Source organism: Pelodiscus sinensis, chromosome 2 (genome assembly GCF_049634645.1).
Source record: "Pelodiscus sinensis isolate JC-2024 chromosome 2, ASM4963464v1, whole genome shotgun sequence".
NCBI classification, from domain to species: domain Eukaryota; kingdom Metazoa; phylum Chordata; order Testudines; family Trionychidae; genus Pelodiscus; species Pelodiscus sinensis.
The window spans coordinates 164,265,969-164,281,406 of NC_134712.1; the positions used below are offsets into that span (position 1 = coordinate 164,265,969).

The following is a 15,438-nucleotide window of genomic DNA, read 5'->3' on the forward strand; positions in this document are numbered from 1 at the left end:
AACTTAATTAAGGAATTAAGTCTTAATTTTGCAGATAGTGCCTCAATTTCATCACCAGTTCTTGGCTTTTTCTCCCCCCTCTCCCTTTTTTCCCCCTGCACTCTCATATCGGTACACACCGGCCTCTGTGAAATGCACTATTCTATACTCGTTTTCTTAACCTGTCCCTCTAACCTAGCAGGGATTCCCTGTGAGAGATGACAGCTTTGTCCAGCGTTACAGTTCAGATCCTACAGGCCTCTTCTTGGAAGACAGCATAGATGATGGCTTCCTGCCTGCTCCAGGTGAGTAAATCATCTAGGTATCCTCTCATCCTCAAGTTCATTCACTGAAAGCAACTTGGAATGCCACCTGCTTCTTTTTTAGATCTTGGAAGATTCTTGCTGATCTCTGAGTAATCTTTTTCCTTCCCACTCTTAGCAAAGGAGGAGTCTTTGATATCCTTATAATCCCCACAGTTTTTCTTCATTGTCAATAAATGGAGAAAAAAATGTCCTGGATATTTTCTGAAAGCTTTTTGATTACATTATCCACCACCACCAATCAGATTTCTAGTTTTTGTTGGGAGTGCATTATCACGGTGGTTTCTTTCCTGCTATTCACACCTCTCAAAGAACTCTTTAGTCCTTTTAATTGTTTTTATTGTAGAAATTGCTTATTGTTGCTGTTTTTCTGCTTTTAATACAGACACATACTCATGTAGAACTGACGGCACAATGAAATATTGAGTGCTGCTAATCACTACCTCACATTTACTTATATAGTAGGTGACTGGAGCCAGAACTAGCTGGCTTAAAAGATTACTAAGGGTATTTCTATATAGCAGGGCTAAAGTCGAATTAAGCTATGCAATTTCAGCTACATCAGTTGCATAGCTTAAGTAGAAATAGCTTAATACAGCTTTTGGCGCTGTCTACACAGCAGGAAGTCAAAGGAAAAACACTCTTCCTTCAACTTCCCTTAGTCCTTGTGAAATGAGGGTTACATTGACTCAGAATAAGAAGTCCTCCAGCTTGACATTATTTCGAAATGAAGGCTTGTAGTATAGACTTACACTATGTTATTTCTGAATAACATTAGTTATTCCAAAATAAGGCTGCTGTGTAGATGTACTGTGAGAGTGTTACAGTGATATTTTAATAAAACAATACTCCCAGTGCCTTGTCCTTAAATAGTACTGCAGTTCACTGAGGGAAAAGCATTGAGCATCATATTTTTGGGGGGCATGGGGTCTCGATTGCTGTTGATCTTTTTTTTAGGCATTTCCATAATCTATCAGTATTATGCATGATAGCTCTTGGCTAAGCTCGTTGGCTAGGATTTCTGGGGACTGGGGCTGTTTTGAAAATCTGATGCCATTCAAAGGAATGTCTTGCCTTTGGCCAAGTCTCAGAATCCTGAGGAAGATCCCAAAGACTTTGCAGATGTGTGCAAAGATTGTTTCCACATGATTAAAAGTACACATCAGATCATTGAAAGGACTGTTACTTACCTTAATTTCTTTCTTTTTTTTAAATCTCAGAATATGTCAATCAGTCAATCCACAGCAAACCACAAGCACCTGTAGTACAGAATCCAATCTACAACAACTTCTCTTTCCCAATGAACCCAAAGCCTTCCACAGTCTCAAACTATCAAAATTCCCACAGTACAGCAGTGAACAACCCAGAATATCTCAACACCAACCATTCACCTTTTGTGTCAATGGTTTTGGAAAGCTCCCGCTACTCAGACCAAACAGCCAACCACCAAATAAATCTGGACAATCCTGACTACCAACAGGACTACTTTCCTAAGGAAACTAAGGCTAATGGCATATTTAAAGTTCCTACAGCAGAAAATCCTGAGTACTTAAGGGTAGCAGCACCAAAGAGTGAATACATTGAAGCCTCAGCATGACCACAGAAAAACTCTCTTCTTGCAGTAATACCAGTTAAAATTCAGATGAACAATATAGCTGCTTCAGGATCAAACTTTGACCAGACAGAAGAGCAATTATTAGTCACTGGCAGATACACTTTTCCTTTCAAGCCTGTGGGCTGACTTAACCAAGCTTATTTTACTGTGTATTTTGGGCTTTTCCTTGCCCATCCTCATATGTAACTTAGGCACATACCATATGCATACATGCCTGTTGGACTAGAGCAAGAACTTTCTGCAGATAAGAAACTGAAGATGCATTCCTTTTGTTTTCCAGTGGTGGTAGCCTAAAAAGCCATTTTGGGATAAACCGTAAGAATTCCTTTCTACGCTGCATATTTTTATAAACATTTGTAATGGAATTTTTGGAACTTTTACAAGATGAGATGGTTGCTTATTGGATTGTTGTGTGACTCTCCAGAAAGGGGAGGGGGGAAGCAATATATTATTAAATCGCCCCGAGAAGATTTTTTTCATACTGTTGGAAGTTGAATACTGTTCCAAATGATTGGATCTTAAATATTTACTCTATTTACTGCCTCTTGGTACAAACAGGAAAAAAAATGTTTCTGGGAGAAGTATGGATATTCTACTTGATGAAGTGGGTTTTTTTTTAATGGAACAGATTGGTGAAATTTTATAACCCACAGTGTATTTAGCACAAGGACTGGATGGTAGCATACGTGACCTTACTGACCACTACTGCTAGACACCAGCAGAAAGAACTCAGCACATGGAAGAGTTGTTTGTAAATGTTTATAAAGTACTTGTAAGTCTGTTTTCTGCATGTTGAATGCAAGCCTTTCTTCTTTCCAGTCCCTTGGTTAGTTCTACATTTGTTAAATTAGATTTTAAACAAAAATTTTAATGATGTTACTATAATTGAAAAATGAAGTGTTAGTTCCCTCTGTCTCAATCTCATTTGAACAGATTTTCCAGAACGAGCAAAGAAATGCAAAAGATTGTTAACTGGCTTATTAGTGAGAGAGCTGATTATCAGAATCCAGCTACACAACATTTATATGTGGCTAAGATAGAAATGCCAAAAGTGCAACCCAAGGAAATGAGATGATCTGGTTTTTTTTTAAAGTTGCTCAGTGAAAAAACCTTTTTCCCTGTATAAAAATCCCAAAGAAAAGGGGGGAGGGGAATACATCGATATACTGTTAAACTTGTGGCAGACTATTGCCAATTGCTGTATTGCTATGTGGGAAGCTGTTGTCTCTTGGATGACTATTGCTGTTGTGTTAGGGTGGCCTTTATTGCTAGGTATAAAGGAAATACGGTGAGAATGAATCAGAGGAAAAAGAATAGGTTGAAGTGTTTGAATGCAATTGCATAGTTTAGGGGGCTCAACCTTTTTTGTACTGCAGCCCCTTTCTGACAAAAAGTCTCTTGATCTCAGGAGAAGGGACTGAAGCTAGAGCCTAGGCAAGAGGACTGTAACCTGAGCCCCAGTGTACCCTGGGACTTTGGTCATCGATGGTGGAGCTTGGGCAGAAAGTCTAATGCCAGCCCTAGGAACCCCATTAAAAAGGAGTCCCGATCCACAGTTTGAGAACTGCTGGCTTAGTTTATTCTTCTGAAATTGGATGCTGGAAATGCTACAGGCCCCTTTGAAGTCCCACCCTATTTGTCTGATTGTCACAGTGGAATAATCGAAATGAATATTTGGCTTAATAAATATAAAATATATCTAGTGTACATAAAACCATGGTAGCACAAGAAGTTAGAGATTGTCTCTCTATGTTGTGTATAGTCTTTAAAACACCCACAGTTCTTTTAATACCTTCTCTTTACAGTGTTGCTGTCTTCTTTCAAAGTAGTGTGAAAAACAATAGTTTTAAAGGATTGATGCAAAAAGTAATCAGTCATGGGGAGGCAACCCTCCAGACTGCGCCTTCCTGGAAAAAACATTTTAGCCAACTAGCTGGATCGGAAGCCAGATGTGAATCAATACATAATACATCTCTAAGATTCATAGCTAATCATTAGGAAGTTACTTGAGATGACACGAAAACTGTAACATAGAAAGTATGTAGCATTTATTCTTATGGTATTAATGCATCTATAACATCAGGGAACTGTCAAATTTCACTCTTCCTCCACTGTTTGGAATACCTCTGTGTAAATTCCAGTTGAAATCTTGTATTTGAGACTGGGATCAGGTCAAAAACCCTTAAAATATTGTCATGGCAGGCTTGTTAGAGGGGGCAGAAACGAAGACAGGCAGTGTAAAATGTCTCATGTTAGAGCAATGCAGTGCATGTTTTCATTGAAAACCAATGCACATAATACATCTCTAACAGTACAGAGTCTGGAACTGAAGAGCAAATTTGGTCAAAATATATTTATCATCCTCCTCTATGGGCAAATCTCACTTGCAACGATTGCATCCCAGCCATAGCCTTACAGCGAATATGTAACAACTTATATTACTTTCTTGCAATTAAAACATTGAAAAAAATTCTGCTCTCCAATACAATTTACTTGTCTGAGAGCAAAATTTTGTCCCAATATTATATTAAAAGTGAACTGGACACACACATGCTCACACAGACTCTCACCCATGTACACAGCCAGACATTTTAACATTCTTTTATTCTTTTTTCCCCCATTAACAAACTCACAATAAGATTGTATTTTGTCAAATGAAATGACTTTCCAACAGAAGTCATGGATAGTTTACTAAGTCTGCTACTCAAAGCAATACAGTACAGTACAATTTTACCTGTTTTCCTACAGGCTTTCCAAAGCTATTCTGAAAATGATTCATTTCATCAAGTGATATTTTGAGCTGTAAAATGGTTATTTTTTAAATAAAAATAACACTATAAGTTACCAGCATTATGTAGCATGAAAACTATTTAATACATACTAACCACTCTACATTTTTAAAGTGGTTGCTGGCAGAGATCATCATGAAAGCCAATGAGTCATGCAGCTAGATCCTTTAAAAGTGTTTAAGAAATGTAAGGATGAGTTATCATTTTTTTAATGTATTGTTTAATGGGAAACATAGCAGAGAATTATAGGAGCCATCTTCTGATACAATATTGTCTGTCTGTCTAACTTACAGGCTATCCTAATTTATGTAGTACATGTGCTAGGTTTATGAATTAACAATATTTTAAAATAATTCTGATAAGTGTGTGTCATGATTTCCTAATAGGCCACCCTAAGTTATTCAAATACCAGCAGAAATGAAGAGCAATGAGCATATTAGCCAATCAGCTCAGCTTAATTGTATCAAACTATTTCAGGTAAATGTATGGTTTACATGATCTGATGTTTTTACTAGAGGACACAAATTGTGCAGCAGGAAACATTCCATTTTGTATTGTTGAGTTCAAAACAGAACAATGGAAGTTATGTGGCAATTTCACCCTTTTTATGGAATCCTGATAAGCTGCTGTTCTACTAAACCCAGAACTATAAATCTTTTCTTTCTGCATTTCAGGCCATTTAGTCAGGCCTCTCTCTAGATAAATGTGCTCCATCTCAGCTGGGAATAATCTGAAGTCCCTTATCCTTTTTGTGGGCCAGTCGCTAGAGTACAACAGTGAGCAAATACACCTGTACGTAGCTATAAAAGCAATGATAAATTAGAGCATGCTAGATTTCAGAGTAAATCACACAGTCTCTTACGATGCCTATGAAACAGCTGCATGTCACTACTCAGCGATCTACAGTAAACTAATAAACCTAAGTAGCCAGTGAAGTCCACATAGCTTTAGCTGTCCTTACCAGTTTGCTAGACGATTTATGAATCTAGTCTCAGAATTCAACTGATATGAAACAGACTCTAGGTATAAATGAGCATCTTTTACTGATATCCCAATTGCACACTTATTTTTGTCAGAGGGGGGTATTACTTGCTATGTTGGACTAGGGATTTCATGATTATTGCATTATAGAGAAGGTCTATATGACAAGAATAGTTATTTTATTATATTAAACTGTGATTACAGCTGTATTGCTACATACACTATTGCAGCATTAGGGCATAACCTAATTTATAACTTTCTTTTCTTTTTTGCATTTTTCTTGGGCATTCTATGATTCCATTATAAAGTCATCAGAGCATCTCCAGTTTAAAACCAGGAGAGTAGCCAAAAGAGGATGTTTTTGCAATATCTGAGCAAAACATAGATTTTGATTTTGAAAAGTTTGCAAGGAAATTAAAATTGCAATTTGATATATTATAAAGCAGCCCCAATACTTCCTGCCATTATGATCAAGAATCTGTAGTCAGGTCCATTTTAAGAGTTTCCCTAAATACTAATACATAATAGAATAAAACCATTTTAAAATGGCTAGGATGGTATACTGGGAGTTGCATACATAAAATTTCTTTTTAAAAAATATTCCTGAATAGAGTGAGACCTAACAGGCCACAACAGCTTTTAGTGGACCATAGACTCACATGGGAAGGAGTTTTAAAACACTTTCTCTAATTCCTCTCATAAAGGGTATGGACAGTAATGTTACAAAAAGGGGAACAACACTGACAGCAGTTTGCGTATTTACAATATCATAAACACTAATTTAGCAGCTAATATTAAGGATATTAAAATTACATTAATGGGCTAATTGAATAGTCAATTCAATTTGAAATGTCTCCCCATCTGGCCCCGGGGGGGGGGGGGGGCTGCATGTGGCATTTCAAAGAGGCAACACCATGTGGAGCCCAGGGTCTGGCCCTGGGCTCCACACAGTGCTGCTGCTTTGAAGCACCACCTCCGCCCCTTGCTGCCTCTGCTTATCAAATAGTTGACTAGTTGTTCACATCCCTAGCTAATATTTATTTTAAAATGCTGTTTTTAAACACTACATTTCAAGATCATACCACTAAATTGCAAAATATCAGAACACTTAAGGCGTAAGTCAGAATTTTCAAGTTTGGTGTTTTTCAGTGCTCTCTGTATAGAGCAGTGTAGTATAGCTCACTTACCTGTAAATTGTTTTGTTTTGCATTGGGAAGGAGTTGGCTTGGGAAAGTCTGAAAATGCTTCACTAATGTAAATTCTCTGCAGGGTCCAATGCCCTTGTCTCGTTTCCAAGTCAAGTGAAACAACCTGACAAATTTCTTTGGTCAGAGCGATTTGGAATGCATGGCACTTCTCAAATTTTTTCTATTTTTTATTTGTTTTTAAATGTTTAATGCTGCTCCTTCCTATTCCATTCAGCCGATCTTTAGGGCCCTGAAGTATTACATAGCTTCTGAAAAGGAAACAGGCCAACATGGGATGGGGTGGTTGCAGGTGGAATTATACTGGCGGACCATTACCTGGGGATCTACACACAATACACATCCACTGGCCCAAATATTGCTTAGAGAGGAAGGCACAGCGGTCATTGCCTATTACTTCAGCTCAGGATGATCGTAGCTCTTGTGAGTGGTTAAGCAGGTGCCTAGTGCCCTACCTGCTGATTGGGAGGAAAATCCTCTCAATTTCCACATTTTTTTATTTTTGGGTGCAAACCCCATTTGCTCAAGCTTTATGCTATAAATGTGAAATTTATCCTGTGCACAGAAGATCCAGTATGCATTCCAAATCCAGTATGTATTCCAAATCCAGTCAAAACCATAGGACTTGAAATGATTCAAGCACTTCATACTGAGAAGTGCTTGAGGTGTCTGTCTATAAGGGGATGAATAACTCCATGTCAAAGAGACACTTTGCATTTGCTGACAAATATTCATTTTTTAGGTTAGAAGTTTAACATCTACTATAGCACAGAAGCTGCTACCTCTTCACTATCCAATGGTAAAATTGCCATTGCTCTTCTTTTCCTCTCTTCTTTTTACATTTCTCTGTGAGAAAACATTTTAGTTGGGACAAAGTGAGAAAATGTATCTTAGTTGTATCCTTCTTCCTGAAGAAAATGTACAGTAATGAAATTTTAAACTCTGTATGGTTACACTGCCACGCGGGACACTTCACCAGAGTGTTTTGTAATGTTCTTAAATCACCACTACCCCGGATTTTTATATTGAAATCCCATTTTTCTAGCTTTGCTTTCCCAATAAGTTTTGTTTCGTCTTTCTTCTCTAACATATGCCTTTTAAAGACCTTTTTTTAAATAAAATAAAATAAAATAAAAATTTCTGTAAGTAAAACAAGACACTGTTCAATAGCTCTTTAAATGGATTGCATTAGGACCAAAGACATAATATCTTATTTTCTTGCTTTAAAGTAATCAATCAAAATGCCAATTGATTACCATTTCCACAGCTTCTTATCTGGGGGGGAAGATCACTGTCCCATAATCGTACAAAAGGATCTGCCTGAGCCTTCCCGAAGTCAATAAGGCTTTTCATGAGAACAAGGATTTGCCCACAGATTCAAATTGAGCCAGTGTAACTAATGGGCCCAAACCTGATGCCTTTATTCAATTTTGACTTACATTCTACGTGGACAAAACTCTCATTAAATTAGGGGGAGTTAAGGCCAAATAGGGACTGAAAAAAAACTGAACAAAGACTTCAGATTTGTTTCTGGGGGGGAGGGGGAAAGAGAGGCAAATGAGTGATTAGATCACTTTTCATCTGGATAAGGTTTGTAGGCAGATAAGACTGTCATGTAAGCACAGTTTTGATTACATTATTTCTTTAAGTATGGGGTGTGAACTGAAAGCATAAAATTTTCATGAGGCACTTCTGTCTCCCACCCACGTGTTCTTCCTGCTTTTGGAGACTGTACATCTTTTCAGGCCACCCATGTTTCCTTAGGCTTCTGGATGGGAAATTATCATATTTTCCAATTAATGCTAATAGGAATTAAGGTGACTTTGAGAGAAGGAGGTAAAGCTTAGGAATGAATGCATAGCAAACCTGTGATAGTGTCAAAGTCAAAGAAAGGGATTCTTTCAGAGCGAATGAGAGAATTTGGAACATGGCTGTCAAAAACCACAAGATGCATTGAGCCAAACCCTGGTCACAACAGAGAGTGGCAAAATGCCTGAAGCTGGGATTTTGCGCTCTCTCTCTCTCTCTCTCTCTCTCTCTCTATATATATATATATATATATATATATATATATATAAAAACGTGGCCCTCACCTCATTATTGCCTTAGAGTAACTTACCCTCCTTATGAACAAGCTGAAAAATCAAAATCCATAGCCCTGAACCTAACCAATAGCTTCCTGAGGGATTTGTGATTGCGGTACATGTGCTTAGCTCTCCAGTGCCCCTGGAGATTCTTCCAAAACATCTTTCTAATCGCTTAGAATCTATCTAACGCATGGTGGTTTTGAAAAGCTATCCGCATTGGCCTAACTCTGCTCCTATTCAAAGCAATCATTGATTTCAGTGGAAGCAGAGTGAAGCCGATGTTGAGTGTTTTTTAAAATCCTTCTCACTATGCATAGAGATCCAATGGATCCAGTGCCAGTTTTAGGTGTCTTTGATGCAATCAACTGGGAGTAATGCCTTGGTTGTAATAAACTATCCAGCAATATACCCATATAAACAATATCTTTTAGCAATGTAAAGTTAATCAACTATGAAAGCACTATTTGTACAAATAAGAAATGCTGTCTTTTATACAGTTTAATGGTTTATATTATTGATCAAAGATTGTTTGTATATTGAGTGATAAAAATAAGATGTATATTATTCTTAATTTTTAATTTTTGGAGAACATTTATTGTAATATACAGTATTGTGTTTGAAGGGGAATAAATCAGGTTGGCTGGTTTGTAAGGCTAATAGCCATGGAAGAGCTAATGTTGAGTCTTTTATTGAAAGATTTTGATTTTTAAAAAGGTGCCACTATGGGGATTTAACCAGAGCTTTCTGATCTTAATAACAAGGCACCATTCCTCTAGCACATTCATCCTGCCCTCGTGACCAATGTTCACTATTGGAGTTACATAGCACAATCTAATACAACTAAGAGTTTTGGCCACCACACTCTATGAAATGCACAGCAATGTCTCTCAATTTTATCACAAAACCAAAACAAGTCAAAGCAAAATCTCAAGCTCAAATCCACAGGATATTTTACATTTGAAGACCATGCTGTTGCCCATTTGTGAACTAAAAAAGTCCCCGTCTGAAGCTTCCCTCTCCACCACAATTAACAGAACAAGAATCTGGGATAAGGGCAGGGAATATGAATACATTAAAATAATCTGAAAACCCACAAAAGACTTTAGTACGTAAGGGGGAAAATGACACTGTGAAAAATGCCTGGAAAAATAAATAAAACTTACAACCTCTGACTCCAGACTAAATAGTGGTATGAAAAAAGGAAGTAATGAAATGTAGTTTTAATACATGATAGAAAAGAGTTTCTCAGACTAACAGCATGGAAGCATGAATGAGCAGGGTTGCAGAAGAATGGAAACCATATAAGTTAGGATCATACCCTATACAGGATATTAATTTAAATGGTGGAACTCTCTGTTGAATGAAATGGGTGTTGCATAGAAAGATTAAGGAAACACATAGTTCTAAATGTAATGGAGATGTCAATGAGGTATATAGTAGGGATATAAGAGTGCACTACTACCTGATAAGACTAGGCTTATCAGGTAATCAAGTTGACTGCTTGCATTCTACCCCTCCCCCGCCCCCCCGGCCCCCACTGCTGCCTCTATATCAGAGGAATAAGAACAGGTGCTGGGGGGAGCTGGCTTAAAATCTAGTTTTCCCCAGCACCGTCTCTGCAAGGCACGGAGAAGGGGAAACAGGTGCTGCGGCTCTACCTTTTAAATGTAATAAGAGTTGGGTGGCTTTTATTACGTTTAAAAGGCAAAACAGCAGTGGTCTGGAGCTGGCAAAAGCAGGCACTGTGTCAGGTCCCAGATCTACTCCCACTGTGGCTCTTCTGTTTAAATGAAGTAGGAGCCAGGCTGCTTGCACACTTGGCTCCTATTACTTTTAAGCTGTAGAGCCGCAATGGTCCCTTATCGACTTATCATGTACTTAGATATATATTGTATCGAGTACACGATTAGTCATTTACTCGATACTTAACATCCTTAGTACATAAAAGGGAAAGAAAATCTTATGCTTCCTCTGGAAGCAAAATATATTAAGATGAGATAGTAAAAGGTCAAAGGAGCTGGAACTAGATACATGAAGTGCAAGATCAGCCTGGATAAGTCCCCATTATACTGACTTGTTAAATAGTACTTTTTTCTTTATAGATGACCTTTGTACACCAAGAAAAAGCCACTACAACACCTTTCATCCAATCCCTTCCATTACGTAAGCTGCATGCTGAACCAGCTTGACTTATTTTATGCAGAAAATAATGTAGTTTTAAAATAGCCTATAACTGTTTCTCAGAAATGTCTGTGTATTAATGCATGATATTTTTATTTTAATAAAAGTAATGAAATATGACTTTTCCTGTTTTGGGTTTTTTTCCCACTCTAAAGATTAGTAGAGCCCTGCAAACCTGCAAATATCAATTTTTAAAGCTTTATACCTGTGAACCATGTTTGTGGATCAGATGCAGATACAAAGTATGTATCTTCATGGGGTTCTAGAGATGAGCAAGTCTGGCTTGTGGGGAGGTTTCTTAATATGCTCCGATTTCCTTCCCATGTTATAATAATCCTTTGCGCGTCTATAACACCTTTTATACAAAGATCACCACACAGTTTACAAAAACTAATTTGCAGTGTTGTAATAGCCATGTCAATCTCAGGGTATTGAGACACAATGGATGAGGTCATGTCTCTTTATTGGACTAACTTCTGTTGGTAAAAGAGACACGTTTATGATCTTACGCAGAACACTTTGATAGTTATCAGAGACCTGAAGAAGAGCGCTGTATAAACTCAAAAGCTTGTCTCTTTCACTAACAGATGGTCCAAAAGAGATTACCTCACTTTGTCTCTCTCAACTCTAATTTAGGTTCACAACTTCCTTATAAGGCAGAAAATAGAATTATCACCCCAGTGTGACAAGTCAGAAAACTCAGGCACAGAGAAGTTTCCTGGTTTGATCGAAAGAAAGACCGCAAGAGAGCTGGAAATACAACCCACAGCCAAGATCTTCAAAAACAGATGCCTAAAGTTAGACTCCTGCTTACATACTAATGCAGCTAAGTAAATGGCCTTATACTCAAAGGTGCTGAGCATGCAGTGGTTTCCACTGAGCTCAGTGACAGCAAAATCAGTGAGAATCTATTAAATAACACTAGCACGTCCTTTAAAGGGGACAAAGGGATCAGAAAGTTTGAATTGTGAAGACCCAGGGCAAAGGGGAGTATATGGATGAGTTACAAATACTTGAGACTAGAAATATAAGAGGGTTTGTTTATGACCACAAAGGGCATGTCTATGCTAGCTCTAATCAAGCTGGTTTGCTAAAAACAGAGCATAACCATAGAGGGTGGAGGCGCAAGCAGTGGAAAGGGTTAACTGCCCCAAGTATGTGTTTGACATCAAATGAAACAAGAGAAAATTAAAGTTAGCATATAGGACAATATATTTAAGAGCTGTTTATTTTGTTTTATAATATGAATTTGCCAAGAGAGGCCACTGAGGGGGAACATACACCACAGAGTTCAAAACATACCTGAGAAAACGGCGGGTTATTAGCATAGGTGGCTGAACCCGTACTAGGTCACCCTACATGGTCCCAGTTGCCTGTTCCAACTTTGGCCCAAATCTATTGTTGACCTATGACCTTGTCATGTATTATTTTAAGTTTGCTTTAGTTGAATAACCCCACTAGGGTACAATACTAATGGAAAATTCTTAACCTGAAACACAAGGGGGCAAGTCAGCAACTCTTACAATTGGGTTATTAGGCTTTGCTATGATGACAGGCCTGTTTTATTAGGGTAAGGCCCTGTAGAGGCAGTCATGTTAAAGGCTGGTTTTAGCTAAAAGGATTGCAGACTCAAAAAAGTAATCTTGGGTCATGGATTCTACACTTTCAGTCTGCGAGACTGAGGGAACGCAAAGGATACAGAACACTGCAAGATTCTGCAGGATGTTAAGGCAGTTAGAACACTTAAAGTATAGGAATTAAGACATAATTGTTGTAGTTTATTAGTGAGAATAGACATGCTTCTGGAGACCTGGAGGACCACATAGAGATGATAGGCGGTAGCAAACTTGTTCTGGCCATGGAATCTGATCCAATATGTCTAAGTATTCAGCAAGCATATTAGGTTGAATTAGAAGGAGCATTGCCAGCAAATCTAAAGAAGTGATTATTCCCCTTGATTTGGCTCTGGTGAGCCCACATCTGGAGTATTGCATCCAGTTCTGCCCCCTCCCCCCCCCCCCCCACTGTAGAAAGGATGTGGACGCATTGGAGAGGGTCCAGCGGAGGGCAACGAAAATGATTAGGAGGCTGGAGTACATAATCTATGAGAAGAGGCTGAGGGATTTGGGTTTGTTTAGTCTGCAGAAGCGAAGAGTGAGGGGGGATTTTATAGCAGCCTTCAACTTCCTGAAGGGAGGTTCCAAAGAGAATGGAGAGAAGCTGTTCTCAGTAGTGACGGATGGCAGAACAAGGAGCAATGGTCTCAAGTTACAGTAGGGAAGATCTAAGTTGGATATTAGGAAATACTATTTCACTAGGAGGATGGTGAAGTACTGGGATGGGTTACCTAGGGATGTGGTGGAATCTCCATTCCTAGAGGTTTTTAAGTCTTGGCTTGACAAAGCCCTGGCTGGGTTGATTTAGTTGGGATTGATCCTGCCTTGGGTAGGGGGCTTGGACTTGATAACCTCCTGAGGTCTCTTCCAGCCCTAAGATTCTGTGATTCTAAATTTCATAAAAGTGGGGTTGTTTTGGGGTGGCTTCTCAAGCTTGACTGGCTGCAGATTGAAGCTCTGAAACAGGAAGAGCAACAGAAGTCAGCAGCAGGGATAGAAGCAGGAGGGACAGTAAAGGGTTGCCAGATATAGCTCAATGTCTGTCTTGGTACTGTGTTATCATACATGGAATTACAGGATTTTTTTTAATGTAAGGGGATAACTGATTATATCTACCTCACAAATCACACCAAAACCCCTAATGAAAGAGAAGCATACAGAGGAGAAAGTTCTAAGTAATCCCCTTTTGGGAAAGAACTTGCAATAAGTTGATAAAGAGCCTATGTGTGAATAAATACCATAAATGTGTAAAACTTGGGTCTTCTGAGCTTGATGTTATCAACATTTGCGGGTGCCTATGTCAGGAATTTAGTTCTGACCCACCCCTTTTATCCAACTGTACAATTACATTAGTGCTGTTAGCAATAGAACAGACACATGGTGTATATTTAGGTACATGCTTGTAGTAATGGACTTAAATCTTTCCCACAAAATATACATAAGTGGACACAATTTAGGGGCTATATGTCTCAATATTTGGACCTTAATGCATGTTCCCTTTGCCTTGCTCTCTACTTCTTAGCACATTATGGAAATCCTTAATTCCTCATGGTTGATTCTGCACAACTCCACAATAAGGGCAAGCAATTCCTAACACAGGGGTTCTCAAACTGGAGGTCATGTGTTCCCCCCCCCCCCCCCCGGGGGGGGGGGCACAATTTTATTAAACATTTAATAATAGTGCTAAATGTTTAAAAAGTGTTTTTATGAGGGAAAGTTGCACTCGGTTATGCTGTGTGAAAGGGATTACCAACACTGACATTTGAGAACCGCTGTCCTAAAGGACCCTTTCTAGATAACTCAGGAAAGAGCCTAACCACCATCCATCACAAGGGCCTTTTTTAAAAAGACACATGCAACCCAAAATGAGGAAAGGTTTTCAAATGTGGTTCCAAACGTTTGAGATGAGCCTAGTAATGAGCAGGGGACTTGGCGCTGTATTGGTGCAGGAATACATGCAATACATCAATGATTGCTCCTTGTTGCTCAGGAAAAGACAGCTCACTTGTGTGCCACGTGCTTTGTACCGGTATCATTAGAGCCCATCTCATTCATGTCACAGGTCAACAAAAACACCATAAAGCACGGTGATGAAAGAGGGTAATGGCATGTCATGCGGGAGGCTGAGACATCAGGGAAGCTTTGTTTGGCATTACAAATCCTGCTGGAATGAATCGTCTGGGTCAGCTAGAACTGTCAGGCCATTAATATTCTAGTGCCATGCTAGATTTGGATTCAGCAAGCTCCAGCTGAGAAGGCTGAATTGTATCGAGTTTGTTTGTGGCTTTTATAATGTCATCAGCCTGGCTGGCGGGGAGGAAGCATTTGCGGAAGAGCAGGGTTCTGAGCTTACGGAGGCAGGGCATTCACCTCTTTGGCAAGTCAATCCTGCAAGGGTGCTGAGTGTCAGCTCTTACACACATGCTTAACTATAGGCTTAAATGCTTTGCTGGATCAAGACCAGCGAACTCAGCACCTTGTGGGCTAGCGTCCATGACAGCCAACAATTGCCAAATGTAGCAAGTGGCTCACAAAACAAGCTAAATGCCTAAAAGTCATGGCGTATGTTACATTCCTTCACAAACACAAGTGGGTTTGGTTTGGGTTTTATGCTGGGGAAAATGTTAAAATGAATGTATGAAAATATGAAGTGTGGACATTG

At 38.9% G+C, this 15,438-nt stretch overlaps 1 protein-coding gene across 2 annotated transcripts in view; it reads left to right on the forward strand.

Annotated features, from left to right (window-relative positions):
- Positions 1-11,280, forward strand: part of EGFR (epidermal growth factor receptor) — a 229,918-nt gene extending 218,638 nt beyond the window's left edge. The window contains exons 27-28 of one of the 2 annotated variants that reach the window (XM_075921718.1): positions 179-284; positions 1,523-11,280. In XM_075921718.1, coding sequence (XP_075777833.1) covers positions 179-284; positions 1,523-1,899 — 483 coding nt within the window. In that variant the 3' untranslated portion in view covers positions 1,900-11,280. The remainder of the gene's footprint in view (positions 1-178; positions 285-1,522) is intronic. The other variant, XM_075921717.1, reaches the window with a different exon arrangement.
- The last annotated feature ends 4,158 nt before the right edge of the window (positions 11,281-15,438 follow it).